The following is a 16,267-nucleotide window of genomic DNA, read 5'->3' on the forward strand; positions in this document are numbered from 1 at the left end:
CAGTCCAAAGCATGGCAAATTACATGGAATTCCTAATATGGCCATTAAAAGGTAAAGCTCTAAAAAACTGGACAAGGTGCTCAACCATGGTTGGAGGACATACATGGCTTGTCTTTGTGAGTCATATAAGTGTAAATAAAGTCCTTTGAAACCTGATGAATAATTTAGGATAACCCTGTATTATGAGATGAAAAGGAAGGGTAAAAGGGGAGGGGGAGAAAGATACTGCTCAGCAAGAAATGGCAAGTTAATTTTTGTTGTTTCACAACACAAATACAATGCAAAACTATAACACATAATAAATTTTTTACTGGCTTTTTTTTAAAATAAGTTTTATTTATTGTTTTCTAAAATTGTGATAAGTCACTTTTTTTAAAAAATTATGATGCTAACATAAAAGCTTATAACTTTGTTAAATGTATAGAAGTACGGAGAAAAATGTACACTGGGACACTAAACACTTACCAATATTTGTTAGGTGACTAACAAGAGTGCTCAGAGCACCAGTTTTGACTAGAAGTAAGCCAATGTTCCAAAAAGGCTCAGTACGAGCTAAACAAAAACATAAAATGAAGAGAAGGGAAAACAAAATGAAATTATAACAAAATAAACATAATACATGAAGAAAAAAAAAGATTTAAAGATAAAAAAAGAACCAAAAATAAAAGTAACGCAAAGAATAGAAGCATAAAAATGTTAACAGAAAAAAAGCAAGAAAAAAACACAAAAAGAAGAAATAATAAGTTTTTAAAATAAAAAATACCTCGGTTTTGAGGAGACGACAGCATTTATGATTTAAAACATGATATGTGCAGCGTATCTAATAGAACAACCTATTGGGTGCTTTTTTTTCTTTACTATTTGAGCTTGAAAATTCTATTTTGCTGAAATGGTTCTCTAAAATTTCATTATTACTCTTCATCCATTTATCTTTTGCAGCAATTTATTTTTATAATATACGACCAATAATAATTTAAAAAATTAGCAATGCAGGTGGTAAACAGTTTGCAAGAATGAATATAACAATAGCACAACAGACGCTCTACTTTTACTCTTAAAATTAGTAAAAAGAATTGAAAGCATTCATTATTGTTTTGTGTAGTGTAATCCTGCACAAAACAAGATTTTATTCAATTTTATTCAATCATTATTAATGTTTTTTTTTCTTCTTTGCATTATTGTAAGGATTTTTAGCCGTTAAACCATTTGATTTAATAATATTTAGGTATTTCAAATCAAGTTAAGATAACGGGACAGTATGCAATCACAATTGTTCTACATGGTACAATTTTGAGCCTAGTAAGATTCTTTTCATAAACTTATTGTATTTCGATAACTTATTTTTAGTACATTCAGGTTCTTAATTACTTGGTTTACATAAAATTTGAATACATTAAATTGGAATTTATTAACATAATGCACACAATTGTACATGGTACAATTTTGCGTACATTTGAATGAGTTACAAAAATTATTGAAATACATAATTTTTTATTCAAAGTAAGATCGCATATATTAATTTATCATATATTTAATAATTATTTTAATGATCTTTAAACATTTAATAATTAAAATAACTTATTATTTAACAGATGCGTTAACTTTGCGATCTAGTAAGCAGTAAAAGTTTGCACAGTGTATCCGGTGGTACAGTATTCCTGATAAAAAACTTTTTATTTTTATTCAAATTTTGCGGGTGGATCCCAGGGGGGCATATCTTCACGAAATTATGGTGATAAACTTAAGCAAGTAAAAAAAAAAAAGAATGAAAATAAGGATTTTTAAAATTTTATTTAAAAAAGAGTCATGAATAAAAAAGTGACATGAAACTTTAAGTATTTAGTAGTTTAAAATGAAGCTATCAGAGGGTCATAAAAAACAATTAAATATTGACTAATATTAATGAATATTACAATTGAAACTAATATGTTATTAGTCTTAGTTAAACTAATAAATAAGACTAATTGCGAGGAAGAAAGTTGTGAGCTAGTGCAAAATTAGGTGAAACATTTGTTGAAATGAAAACAAATATCTGATTTTCATAATCTAAAATTTATGTTAATGAAATAATTAGTAAGCAAAATATTAGTTCACCTACAATCAATTCTTTTCCTAAGAACACACCATGCCAGAGCTGCAGTAAGGATTGAAAAATAGTGCATTGAAATTAGAAGGGTTATGTAACAACATTAAAATTAGTAATAAGACTTGAAAGAATAGAATTAGAAAAAAATTTTATAGCCGGAAAACATTGAGTGGAAAATATAGAAAGTTGAGCATATACATAAATGTGATCATTATAAATTTATATTTCATGATATTAATACTAACAATATCACAAAATTAAAAGGATTATTAAAGTTAATAATGCAATAACACGAGTAATTTTTTTAAAAATAACATGAGTTGTTTTAATAATAGATTATGAGTGCTTTTAAATAAAACTTAAAATATGATTGGTACAGTTACTAATTTAAACGATATAAGTCAAATAAGATATAAAAAGTTTAAGTATAATACAAATAGTTGTTTTTAGCATGACAATTATCCTATCCAAGTCATTTTGCAGATAAAAATAAAATTTTATAATGAAATGGTTAACTCTTTCATTTGTTTTAATAGCATAAAAATAATTTTAATAGCTTAATTTGTTTTGATAGCTAAAAACAGCTTGAAAGTAATTGGAGAAAGCAATATAAATAACAAGTTCAATAACTTTAGAATGACAAATGCTATGGAAGCACATAAATTTGCTGGTCAGACTGCACCCAAAACAATAATTACAGCTTAAAAGCAATTAGAATATTAAATTTTTATGAAAAAATTAAATATTTTTTAAAAAATTATAAAAATAAAGTTTGTTTTTCAACAACAAAATAAATGGCATAATTGATTACTGGATTGTGTACTATTTTTCAGTAATAGAGCTCAAAAAACATAAACTTAAAAAAAAAAAAAAAAAAAAAAAAAAAAACACTACTCTATATACAAAATGTTTATAAATTGTTCATACGAAGGAAAAAATAGTATTTTTCCAATAATTTTAATGGAAAACTTTAAAATTCAATTTAATTTCAAAGTAATAAGAAAAAATGAAAAGTAATCAGAAAATGGTCAATTACTCACCAGGAGTTAAAAAATTAGGATCAATAGGTTTACCAGATGATTTACATTCTTCAACTTCCAGGTAACTGACCAGATGGGACCATAAGGCAGATTTACCCTGGGAAATAGTTTGTGTTAGATTTCTAATAATTTATTAAGGAAATTAAAACATATTAATAGCACAATTAAAGGTACTAAGATGCTTGTGACAACAGATACTAGCTTTGAAAGTAATCTAATTATTTGATGATCAGAAGAAACGCAAATTTTATTATAATGGCTTTCAGCAGCTTAAATTGACGAAATATTTCAAATATATTACACAACAGAAAAAAATCCCAGCTTCCTTCTATGCCCCAGCCTCTCTGAATTTTCAATCTTCTTCATATATTTTTAATTAGGTGCATGATACAACTTGCCCTCTAGTGGCTCCCCACAATTTTGGTAAAGTTGAGGATTACTAATGTCATTTTGTAAATCTTCATCTTCTTTAACAGCAAATATTCAGAATTTGTATTTTAGCCGTATTTTACATTTCACTAAAGGAAAATTATTATGATATTTTTATGACACTTTAAACACTATCAAAATCATTATTGAGAGAAAAATACTAGTTGGAAAGCTACAAGTAAAAAAATTTGCAATTCTGTCAATGCATATTACTAAAAAATTATTGTAAATAATTGCTAAAATATGAGCACTTCAATGAATTGTAATATAATACAAATGTAAAAAGCTAAGACATGTTTTTTCATTCTTTTTTTAACAATAGCATATTTTTATTATTTAATATTAAGCCAATGAGTATTCTAGAGATATAGTTTTACAGTGGTTGAGCAGTCATTGTAAATATTAGGATTCTATTCCCTGTAGCAGCTCGAAAACCAGCATAGCTTCAGATAGATGGGTATTAACTTGTTTCGAAAAGGTGGACACTGCACTATGTTGGTCACATTGCTATTATCTTGTTGGTCTCAAAATTATTTAGCCTTACCCATGACCCCCTTGGTTAACAGCAACGCGTTACAAGATAGCTTTATTTTTACAAGATATATGACAAAACTGACATTATTATAAGATATGAAACTGAAATCATAATTGACTTTTAATGCATAAATATAAGCTCTGGTGGCTCAGGGAATAGAGTGTTCGGCTTCCAATGAGGCGAATCGGGTTCGAATCCCAGCCATGGCTGGTTGATACAAATTCCGCACTCGCCTCGCACCAACAGTTTAAGTTTCCCTTTTCATGTAAGGCAAATGTGAGTAATAAGACTATAATCAATGGGAAGAATAAGTTATTAAAGTAAACATACTTGCTTAGCTTGTAAACCATGGGCCCAGACTCTTTCCAATAGATCACATAAACTAGCAATCAAAGTGTTTTCTTCAACTCCAGTAATGCTGATTTCATTGTGACCCAAGTCAACAGCTTCTTGACCCATTTTCTCTACAAGCATTCGCTTTGTCTAAGTATAGAAAAAACAATCACTATCTAGAACAGATTTTTTTTAAATAGCTAAATAAAAAAAATATTTTGCAAACCCCGTATTTCTTAAAGTTTTTTCATGAACATCCCAATTTTATCTATTATTCATCAAATAAAAATTGGTTCGGTAACAAGTTGCTTTCCTTTGGACCTAGGAGTTTAAAAACCTGAGTTTTCTTTTAGCAGCTCAGCACTGATTTCCTTCGTTAAAAAAAAATGTTTCCCAAGAAGAGAATATCTTTAAAATACAGTTAATGATTATAAAATTCCGTTACATCGTTAACCCTTTTTCAAAAACAAATATCAAATATTAAAACAAGTAAAAAATAAACAACATTTGGAAAAATAGGCAAAGGCAATTAATTTAAGAAATTAAAATAACTGTATGGTTCCTCTAAAATAACTGTTTAGTTTACAATTTTATAATTATATAAAGAACTGTTAAAATAGTATAATCAAATTTTATAAATGCTTCTAGATTAACAAATTACATATTAAACATAGACACATAGAATAAATTGCACATTGACAGAGAGATGCTATTTGTAATTGTGGAAATAATTACAAATAGGGTACCAATTTTTATAATCAGATACTGATAAGTATGAATACTCTAAACTGATGCTTAATTCTTAAATATGGAAAAAAATATGAATTTAAAAAAAAAAATTTTGGCATTATATTAAATTTGTTTAAATTTAAGCTATATTTAGTAATTTAAGCTTAATATTGATAAGCAATAGTAAAGGTAATTTCTCGTTTTTTCCATTTTGTCTTCGTTTCTTCCAGACTAAATGCCAAACTAGCTCTTATCTGAAAACTGGTGGTAGTCATGAAAAAGTTATGCTTTGTCACAAGCCTAAAATTGGTCATAGCCACATGTCTAGGGAGGTTGCATTGGAGGAATTTAGTCACAAATTTGAAGACTTATGAGTGACCCATGTCGCTTGACAGTGCTTAATTAAATTGTTGATTTTTCAATTTTATAACATAAAAATAATTTTATAATAATTTTATAACATAAGTGAAAAAAGTATGTAAACCTACCTTACCAAGAATTAAAAATTTTAAATTAAAAAACAATTGTAGAAATAGAGTATTGGATCACTATTTAAACTGAAACTAATTTACTATTTTTTTATAATATAGTACATAATTTTACCACTCATATTCAGATAATTGTTACATTTTATTCACAAGAGTGAAATTTTATAAAATATGATGTAAGCCTGACCAACCCAAATGGTTCAATTAGCCACTTTGATGGTGTTGAATGTTACAACCACCTGCCCATTAGGTAAACATGCTTATAAAAATTATAATAAAAGTACAAATTGAAAAATAAAACTTTATTATTGCTTTACAATGATTTAAAACATAATGAACTTTTGAGTCTTAATGAAATATTCATTTATTCTTTCTTTCACTTCATTTTTGTAAATCTTTGTTTTATGATATATGTTTCAAAGCTTAGACGGTTTTCTAAATTAGCCTCAGTTAATAACTCACATAAATTTCATGTTTACAAACAGATGTGGATTTAAAAGCACTTAACAGTTGTTGTGCAAATTATCTTCATTTATTGCATTGCCACAAAAATTTGGTTCATTTCATGGTTGCACTGCAACTCAATTAACAGCATTTGGAGAGATGGCAGTTCATGACAATATGAAAATATTTCAAACATTAATTTTATCACAATTGGTTAATTCAGAATAATGATTATTAAATGTTATTAGCTTCTTTATCATATTACTATGCTTTGAGAAATTCTTAGGTTTGCCTTTAGGAGTAATATAGCAAAAAATAGTGTAAATTATTTTCCCAAGTAAGTACTCAAACAACAATTTCTCATTAAAAAGTATTTCTATCATTAAATTAAAATATAATTCCCTTAATATATTTTGTAAATTAACAACAGAAAACAAAATGTACACCAGAAATATAAATTCGCCCAGCCCCTTCAATAGGCTCTTTGTTTGACAGATCTGTTACACAGATGTTTAAAAAACAAAAATACCATTACAATGTGAAGCACTTCCTCTCCTAGAACAGAAAAAAACCATAACTTCTAATTACTAGATATAATTTCACTGTAGTACATTATAATTATTACACATATACATTAAATATATATACATAAATAAACACACACACATAAATATAAAGAAATAGAGAAGTTTCGTACCCTCATTTTAGCCTCCTTCAGAAGAGCAACAACAAATTTCCAGTACGTCTGTGATATAGATGCTGGAGAAACATCATAATGTTTTTGATTCCTAATAGTTTTAGTCCTGGCCTCTTGGATATATTTCTAAAAGATTTTATCTATTATGTTTTCTCTAATGTATTTAGGATGATAAGAAAGTTAAATATTATGAACTTTTTACAAAAATTTAGAACTTTTATGGAAACGCTCACATTGATCTTAACAATTCGATGTGTCATATAATAACTCCTTCCAAATTTGAAAGAATATTTTACTGTCTAATACTACCTTTTCATTGAGTGGCAAGGTGAGAGACCAATATTTGTTTCTGGAAATTAACCAACTTAAAGATAGAAAAAAACCTATTCTTTTTTTTTTCTTTTTTTGCAAGCTGCAGAAATAATACTAGGAGATTGGAAGCTTTTAACTGGCAATTGCTGCAAATTGACAAAATTTAATTTTTTTCCATCTTGTTTGTAAAAATTCTTTAGGTACTTTTAATTACTTTACCCTTTTTTAAAAAAAAATAAGCATTGCAGTATCCCCACAAAAAAATGTTAAAACTTTAACACAGTATGTAGTGGTTTCTGCTTTTTAGTCTTATTGCCTTATTTTAGTACCAGAAAATCAATATAACAGGAGTAAAGAAGCAATTACAAATAATTAGCATAATTCTTGAAATTATGTGCAAATCCTACAGATTTTTTTTCTTTTTTTTTAATGTAAGTTGAAGTTAAAAATATTTGTCGGAATGAGTTTCACAATAACAAAAAATGCTAAAGGCTAATAAAATTACAGTAGAAGTACTTAAGGCAACAAAATTAAAAAACAAAATCGATGTTCTTCCTTGAAAAATGTAAACAAAATATTAAACAGATTTTTTTAAATTTTTACACGTCTTCAAGTAATTGGTGAGTTCTACTTTTTTTGAGGTTTGGTTAAGACAAAAAATAGCTGCAAACTTTTTACTTTATATTTTAAACTTTATTTATATCTACAAACACTAATATTTCTCATATGTTCAACATGAGAGTAAATATGATTTTGTAGTTCTAATGCAATACAAATATTAATAAATAAGGGGGTGGGAGGGAGCATTACGTTATTTATATGCAACTTAATAAATTTTTAATCCAAAGCAAAGTTTCAAAACCTGTTAACTGTCATCACAGGAATTAATGCTTCAAATAATATTTTATTTTTAAAGCTGTTGCTGGTTTTTCACAGTTATTTATGATTGTTAAGTTACGCTTAGATCATATTTAGTCCACACCTTTAATGCTAATTATGAAAGCGATGTAAAATATCATTATGAAGAAAAATCAAGACTAAGTGAGAAAAAAAAAACATTTGTGATCTAATTTTTAAATATTTCGATAGATTAACTCTCTGCAGTTTTTGGATAGATAAAAAACGTACAAATTAATCACAGATTTTAATAATTTTCTTCTATAGAGGTGTAATACACTTAATATATATATATTTAAATATTAGTCTCCTGATGATAAAACGATTTTTAACAATACAGTAAGAACTCTCGGATATAGCATAAAATCAAATCTCTTCTTCAAGTGTAAGGTATTTAGACTGTGGCATTTTTTTTTTTATTGTTTCTGGCAAAAGAGCTTCTTAAAAGAAAATTAATGTGTTACCAAACAAAAATATGGCAATGAGATTTACTTGAATTTAACAAACTAAACAATATTACATTTTATTTATTCCTCCTTGTCAAGTTGAAAAGTTTTATCTTGTTAGGATTCATATAAAATAATATTTATAAGAAAATGTTGAACAAGAGTTTAAAATAAATGAATTACACAGACAGTAAAATATATTCATGTCTTTGTATTTTAATAAAAATGTTAAGTAATTTTTCGGTGAATATTTAACTAAATTTAGATATTTAAGTTTAATTTTGATACCAAGACAATTTTGGTATTCATTCCATGTTTACTACTGTAGTTTGCTGTAAGTTTTAAAAATGTAGACAATACCTCAAGACGGCACAACTTATTTATATTTTGCTACCTTACAATACACTGCCACAAAGTCGTCCTTTTGTTTATAATTGTTAGTTAAAGAACTCTTTGTTAAAAAGCAAAATGACATGCACAGCCAATACTTACTTTCCAAAGCCCAGCATGTTTTTCAGCAAGTTCAAACTAACAGACGAAACAAATAGTAATACATTAATGTCATGCACAAATAGCCCAAGAATATAAGCATGCAACAAGAATAGCTCAAAAAAAAGGTTAAAACAAAGCAGAATTAACATGTTAGTTACATACAGAAATGTTACAAAACAGAAAGGAAAACACAGGCTTAATTTGTCAATGCAAGCTTTAACCATATTTGTTTCCAAACTCTCATAATTTGTTTTACAATTAAATAACTTAACAAATAAAAATGATGTAAACAGACATTAAAAAATATTTTAAAAAAACAGAATGTTCACTGTAAAAAAAAATATAAATTTAAAAAAAAGAGGGGGAAATCACAAAAAATTAAATATACATTTAAAATACTCAGCTCTTACTTCTCTTTGGCGAGCATTTATTTGCAAATGTTCTGATTGCTGATGTCTACGACCTTGACGTTTCCACTGTGCGCTACTTATTCTTCTCCTCGATCTGACAAAGATATAACATAATAACCATCATATACGTTTAATTCCCATTAATTTTTGTCCATACTACAGAAATAATTAAAACAGACAATATTTAATCAATTCACAGCAGAGGTATTAGAAATATAAATATTTGAAAATGTGAAGTTTCTCTTGAAGTTTCAAGTTTTGTGAATCTATAGTTTTCATGTTACAACATTTTGTAGCTAAACTGGAAAGCCATTACTGTAATTTAATAATTGTCTGTTTCTGATGAAAAATAATATCATAGTACTATTTTTCTAGTAATTTAAAATAAAAATCTTTCCTGCAATTTGAATTTTTTGTATAGAGATATAATGAAAAAAGACAGTTTTCAATTACAAATTAAACTTAAGTTCTGTTAAAAAAAATGGAAAGCATCGTTTTAAAATAAAAAGCTTTATTTTTTTGATGCAATTACGTGTCAAATCCAGGCTTGAAATAGGCAATTACGTGTCAAATCCAGGCTTGAAATAGACAACAGAAGATCTATATAATGCCATTCAATAAACTGTAAACAGCTCTATTCAATAACTGTATACAGCTCTATTCAATAGCTGTATACAGCTCTACAAATTCTCTATAAACAGCATTAACTTGACTGTTTCAAACGCTAACAAAAACAGATAAATTTGCTGGATTCTATTTCTAATGCTCTTGGTAATAAAACTTTTTTTCTGTAAATAATAAATACTTCAGTGCATATTTTTGTATTTTAAAGTATTTTCATTCAAAAATTACTTGAAAATATTAATATTGATTTATTCTAGATATATATTGCTTTGTAGAGAAGGTAAGTTTTATGATATGTGAAATTATTTAAACAACAGAAAATTCAATGTAACACAAAGCCTGATGGTTCAATGAATGTATTATAAAGATATTATACTATATAACATATAATAACCCGATAATATAATATGTGGTCTAGCTTGATATAAGGTCAATATTAAGGGGGGATATAGGGCCATGTTGTAATACAAAATATTGACTTTGAATTTCTTCATTTTAACGCTATTCAACACACTATTATATATATACTTATATAGTAACCGATAGTGTCAAATTGTGGGCCCCCTATTAGGCCTATAATTATTTCCTCTGGTAGTGTACACTAGTACCTGGAAATATAATATGTAGTCTAGTTTAAATATTATGAGTCAATATTAAGGGGAGATATAGGGCCATGTTGTAATACAGAATAATATGTTAATAAATAAAAATGTTCATTCTGCTTTGGGATGATATTTTTTATACAGCTTTATTTTTTTCTACAATTTCTTTTAATTCAAGAAAAATTTACTTCCCAAAATGTAACTTACAGAGAGAAATTATTTTCTTCCATAACAGAATAATAAATACTACTTTACCTATGGGCAGCAGGTTCTTCATTCAGAAGTTCACTGTTCAGCAAAGGAAAATGACTAGGAATGTATCTTTTTTTAATAGAGACATCAGTTGTTCCTTCAATAGGTTTTGGTAAAGGGGCAACAATGTCTACCTTACTAATCCTCCTTTCAATCTGGCTCTCTGCAACCAAAGAGATATTCTTTAGACAAGCTTACAAAAATAGTTCCTAAATTAGATTTGTTATTTTAAAATTTAAATATTAGGTAAGTACAGTGAATGAACATGTAGAACCGGATAGAAATAAGCACGCTTGCAACACTGATATTGTATAACTTGAGAAACAATAAATAAAATACTTTAATAAGGATCATTAGTTTAACAAACTATTGGGTGATTATCTTGAACTAGCAAATTGTACCAGACAGGATGACACATTTTCAACATGGTAAGAAAACATAGATAAAACATGAGAAATAAAGATAAAAAAAAGATTATTAATTTTAATGAAAAGTTGTATGCCGTCTACACTCTTTAAATTTACCCATTTTTTCATTAAAAAGTTCGTTTTCTATTCCATAGATGCAATATTATATTATCATGCATCAGAATATCAGCATTATTTTACAATAGCAACTGAAATTAATTAAAACACATTTTCACATAAAAATCGATCGCTATGAAGATAAATGACAAAATTTTTTTTTAAATCTTTAAAAACAAAGTTCTTTCATTGAAAGTAAATGTAAGTTTTTGTTTAGAAGAAAGGGAATACTTATTGTCAGATGTAATAAATTAGACACAAATAAATAAACAACTCAAGTTATTTCTTACCCTATATTTAAAATTTTACTGAGTTTTTGACACCTTTTTTAAGAAACATATTTAGTTTGAATATTTTAACGAGATGAAAAACTGTTGCTCAAAAATTAATCGCAAACTGCCATTATTTGGTTGAATTGGAATAGATTTTTAAAAGCATTAACTCATATATTATTTAAAAAAAATTTTGATAGAAATATATTGAGTTATAACATTTCAATACAATACAAAAAAAATTTCTGTATTCTATTTTTTTTTTATTTTTCATGAATATTTTAATTTATATTTATTTTAAATGCCTTTAAAAAAATGTTAAGAACTGTGTTTCCAATATAAAGTTAAGTTTTATAAACCATTCTAAATGGAGGATCACTTTATTTTGCTTTTTGGCATAAAATATATAATTTATAACATGCATAATTTAAACATTAGTATTACATTCAAAACTTAAGACAAAATTATGATTATTATATTATTTTAATTTACCTGTTTCTTGATAAGTTGTACATCTTTCATATGTTGTTACTCTCACCCCATCTCCACAATGTTCACCCTGCAGTAGACGCATTCTAGCATCAAATAGCTGCAGAAATAAGTACACATTTCATTCAGTTACAATTGCAGATGAATTTATTAATACACATGAAAGTAAGAACTGCTATTGGCAAATGTCAAGAGTATGGTGTAAAGACTGTATTTTTGAAGTTATGTTACACATGGCATGCAATCATAGTTTGCAAAAAACATGATTTTTCTTTTTAAATAATTTAAATTAAAAAAAAACGCTTTTTTTACATTGACCAATCATGATTTTTTTTAAATAAATAAAAAAAAACTGTTTCACATTGACCAATCGAAACTCAGATTAAATGTATTAATGGAAACATTTTAATTATCTGAAAACAATATTAAAACTAAAGTATATTTCAAACTAAAATGATTGAAATAGAAAGAAAAATTGAATAGATTGAGAAAAAAAATTGAAATTATTCTTGGCTCAACAAGTCTTCCTTCCTTATTTTTGTGTGTATACAAACTACATATTAAATAAATTTTAAAAGTTCTAGTATTTAACATAAAACTAAACGGTTATAATAAAAAATTAAATTAATATTAAACAAAAAATTTTTACATGGAAAATGCGTTGGTCTCTTTTCCTATTTATTATTCAATTTTAACCATCAAATAATATTTTAGGCATTATTTCCCTCATTAAAACAAAACCTTCAATACCAATCAATGAAATCAGACAGTAAAAAATATATTTTTGAATTAAATCAATGATTAAAAAAAAGTCAAATGATTTAAATCTCAACCCTGTATAGACTTAGAGGTTGAGCAGCTCCAAAGAGCAGGGCACATCGACGAAACGTCTATTGTACCCAAACCCTAAATCATGATTACCAAGAAAGCTTCATAGCTGAAATAAAGCTCAGCAAACACCTGACATGGATATCTTGCAATTTCTAGGCCTTAATTCAATGTTGCTCTATATGTTCAAATCTTTGGGCAGAATAGACCTCACAATCACAAAGTATATGTTATAAAGTCTTCTCAAGATGACAACCTCGACAAAAAGGATGAGATACAACCCCCATTATGTAAAACCCTGTATATAGTTACCTTTAAATAAGGATCAGGGTCTTCCCATAATGACACAATTTTGTTGTCTATGAAGGTGGCAAACATTTGAGTTTCAATGAATCTAGACAGGAAGGGCAGATAAGGTTCAGGCTGATCCGATAAAAAAGAAGTTTTATCAAAATTTTGCATCGTTTCTCTCGTACTCAACCACTGTTCCATGTCATGCTGAAATTTTAATAATAACAATTTGAAAATAATATTAATGATTAAAATATTCAACTCAGTTATCAATAACTTGAACATTGTAAAATAAAAAGCATAAAAAATGCAAATTAAGAAAAATTATTAGCATAATTTATACAGTAAACTGGCTCTAAGGAGGAATAAGTCCGAAGCAAATATTTCCGACTTACAAGGTTAGTTTCACCCATCAAACTATTCCATTTGAAGTTGTAATTCCCAAATCAAACTGAATTTATTTTTTATACAGCTTTTTCTTGGTCATGAAATTATACACACAAAACATTTTGAGTGTTGCACCTTCACAAATATAATAAAAATACAGAGATTGAGCAAAGTAACGAAAATGAGTTATTTAAAAATTATAATTTTCACAGCTCTTCATTTATCTTAGCATCAAAATGGTTTTATAGGTGGGAAAAGTATGAATGCTACTTATATTTCTTTCAAAAAGGTTAAGGATTCTAAAAACTACAGCAGAAATATCAGTTTTAAAAAGAATTTTGCTCTTGTTAGAGACATTAAGAACTTATTTTTTAGACAAATTCCAGCATAGGTAACATATTCTAATATATACAATAAGATAATACATACTTTCAAAATAAAGTTTTAAAAATAAAAAGTGTAACAACAAACCTGATTCGGCTGAATGACGAAACTTTCGTAAGACCTGAACATATGAATGAATCGGCTTAAGAAAATTTCCCTCACAGCATTATTCAGCTTTAACATGTCGATGTATCCTCGGATTTCTTCTTTACCACGACTTCGACTTCTGCTCTCGTTATCTGTCTTCTTTGGCTTCTCAAGATCACTAAGGGTGTTTATAACACCTAAGCAATGATACAATATAAGATTTTAATTTAATTTTCCTTAAAAAAATTATATTATTGAAACATTAAGTTTCTTTCTCTTTTTTTTTTTTTTGATTTGTTGTAACATAAAAATTTTTATTTGTGAAGTCATTTCGTTTAAATGCTTTATTATTATTTTTTTCCTCAGAAATATTGCTTACCTAAAGGTGTTTATAACACCCAAGCAATGACACAGTAAATAATTAAAATGCTAATTTTAATACAAGATTTCAGTTTTACTTTCTTTAAAAAATTTTATTATTGTTTTTTTTCTGCTGGATTTTTTATAACATAAAATTTGTTATTTGTGAAGTTATTCTGTTTAAATGCTTTATTTATTTATTTTTGAAATATCACATGCCATGCTCCCTTTAGAACAAATAACCATTACAAGACACAACGGCCCCAATGCTATTAAATCACTCTGTTTAGATAGATGTTAAAAAAAATAGTGCTGCTTTTCTGCACAATAATTTTGAGTAGTATATGAGCAGGATTTTTAGTTTTTATTGAGAAAGATTATGAGTAGGATTTTATCAACTTTGACAAGTTTTTGAAAGGAAGATTATAATTTTTAAATAAATTTTCTATGCCACATTTAAAACTTCACCATGCCACAATATAGCAATGGGATGGGCACCAATGAGTTATCCAGACTACTGTAAGGTTTCTTTTTCCTACGAGATCTCCGAAAACCAGCTTGAACGGCTAATTTTAAGAGAAAATATTACAAAATAGTGTTGAAATGTTGTCTTTTCATGTGAACTTTGAATAAAATAACTCTTTCTTATATCAAAAAATTTATAATTTTTTTACACAGGGATGAGATTAGCCAAAAGGCAAAAAAGCTGAATTTACACGATAGTAAATTTTACGCAAGCGCAACCCTTTAATAATAAATTCCAGACAGTTTAAGGTAATAAATAATGTGTTGACATATAATTGTATAGTAATCTATCATTATATAAATGATTACATTGATACTTAACATTTAGTGAAAATAAAAATTATCAATTGAAAAAATAAAGCTGGAAATTATATTTTTCCTCAGTTCACATAAGAGAAAATTATTACTTAAAAAACTACCTGGTTTAGCAAATTAAAACTACTGTGAATATACATTAATATTTCATTTCTTTTAACAAATGCTCTTATGTGATTTATAGCAAATATGTCAATAATATTACTTTTTAAATTATATTGGGAAAAAAAACTTTAACAATGGACCAAATTATTATGTTCATATTATAGTCTAATCTAACTAGAGCCTTTGAAACATATCAATAACAGTGAAGTAGAAATATATAGTAACTCCTTAACATACAAAAATTGCTATTTTAGTTTGAAAAATTACATGACTATCAGCAACTGTTTAGATAATTGCTTTTTATTTGATAAGAATTTTGCATTTTATAGTATAAATAACTGCAATTATAAATAAAATTTTGATGAATTTAACTCTTTTTCCACAAAAAAAAATAATTAAATTAAATCCCTTTTTAAGTGATTGCTTTTGTTTACTATATCTTTTATGTTTGCTATATTTAGTCGTTAGTCCATCTTCAAACATCTTGTGACAAATCCTATTTTTTCTTCTTTGCAAGCACACAATGCAAGTTTTGAATATATTCCCTTCCACGTTCTCTGATGTTTTAACACTTACATATACTAATAATCGTCGTTAGAAAAGCAGTCACCTTTATAGTAACTAATTTTAAAAAAATTTACTTCTTACTAGAATCGCGATAGTTGATCTTAAAATTGCGTGAATATGAATAACAATTATGGATTTTGAACTCACATGGATATGAAACTAGATATACGATTTTGAAAATGAGAAAATACAAACTGGGATATAGAATTTTTAAAACGCGTAAATACAAATCACGATTCATAATTTTTAGATTGCGTAAATACGAATCATACTGCGTAATTTTTAGATTGCATAAATAAGAATTATGATGCATAATT

At 26.7% G+C, this 16,267-nt stretch overlaps 1 protein-coding gene across 6 annotated transcripts in view; it reads right to left on the reverse strand.

Moving 5' to 3' along the window:
- pns (DENN domain containing pinstripe) overlaps positions 1-16,267 on the reverse strand; it is a 54,422-nt gene that overhangs the window by 21,576 nt on the left and 16,579 nt on the right. Inside the window, exons 9-19 of one of the 6 annotated variants that reach the window (XM_071184068.2) lie at positions 14,079-14,275; positions 13,242-13,427; positions 12,105-12,201; positions 10,820-10,979; positions 9,339-9,432; positions 8,929-8,964; positions 6,782-6,907; positions 4,421-4,573; positions 3,127-3,223; positions 2,099-2,134; positions 466-552 (exon numbers count right to left, since the gene is read on the reverse strand). In XM_071184068.2, coding sequence (XP_071040169.1) covers positions 466-552; positions 2,099-2,134; positions 3,127-3,223; positions 4,421-4,573; positions 6,782-6,907; positions 8,929-8,964; positions 9,339-9,432; positions 10,820-10,979; positions 12,105-12,201; positions 13,242-13,427; positions 14,079-14,275 — 1,269 coding nt within the window. The remainder of the gene's footprint in view (positions 1-465; positions 553-2,098; positions 2,135-3,126; positions 3,224-4,420; positions 4,574-6,781; positions 6,908-8,928; positions 8,965-9,338; positions 9,433-10,819; positions 10,980-12,104; positions 12,202-13,241; positions 13,428-14,078; positions 14,276-16,267) is intronic. The other 5 variants (XM_071184073.2, XM_016054949.4, XM_016054950.4 and 2 more) reach the window with 5 other exon arrangements.

This window comes from Parasteatoda tepidariorum, chromosome 3 (assembly GCF_982258835.1).
Source record: "Parasteatoda tepidariorum strain Cologne lab strain chromosome 3, Ptep-v5.0, whole genome shotgun sequence".
Classification (NCBI taxonomy): domain Eukaryota; kingdom Metazoa; phylum Arthropoda; class Arachnida; order Araneae; family Theridiidae; genus Parasteatoda; species Parasteatoda tepidariorum.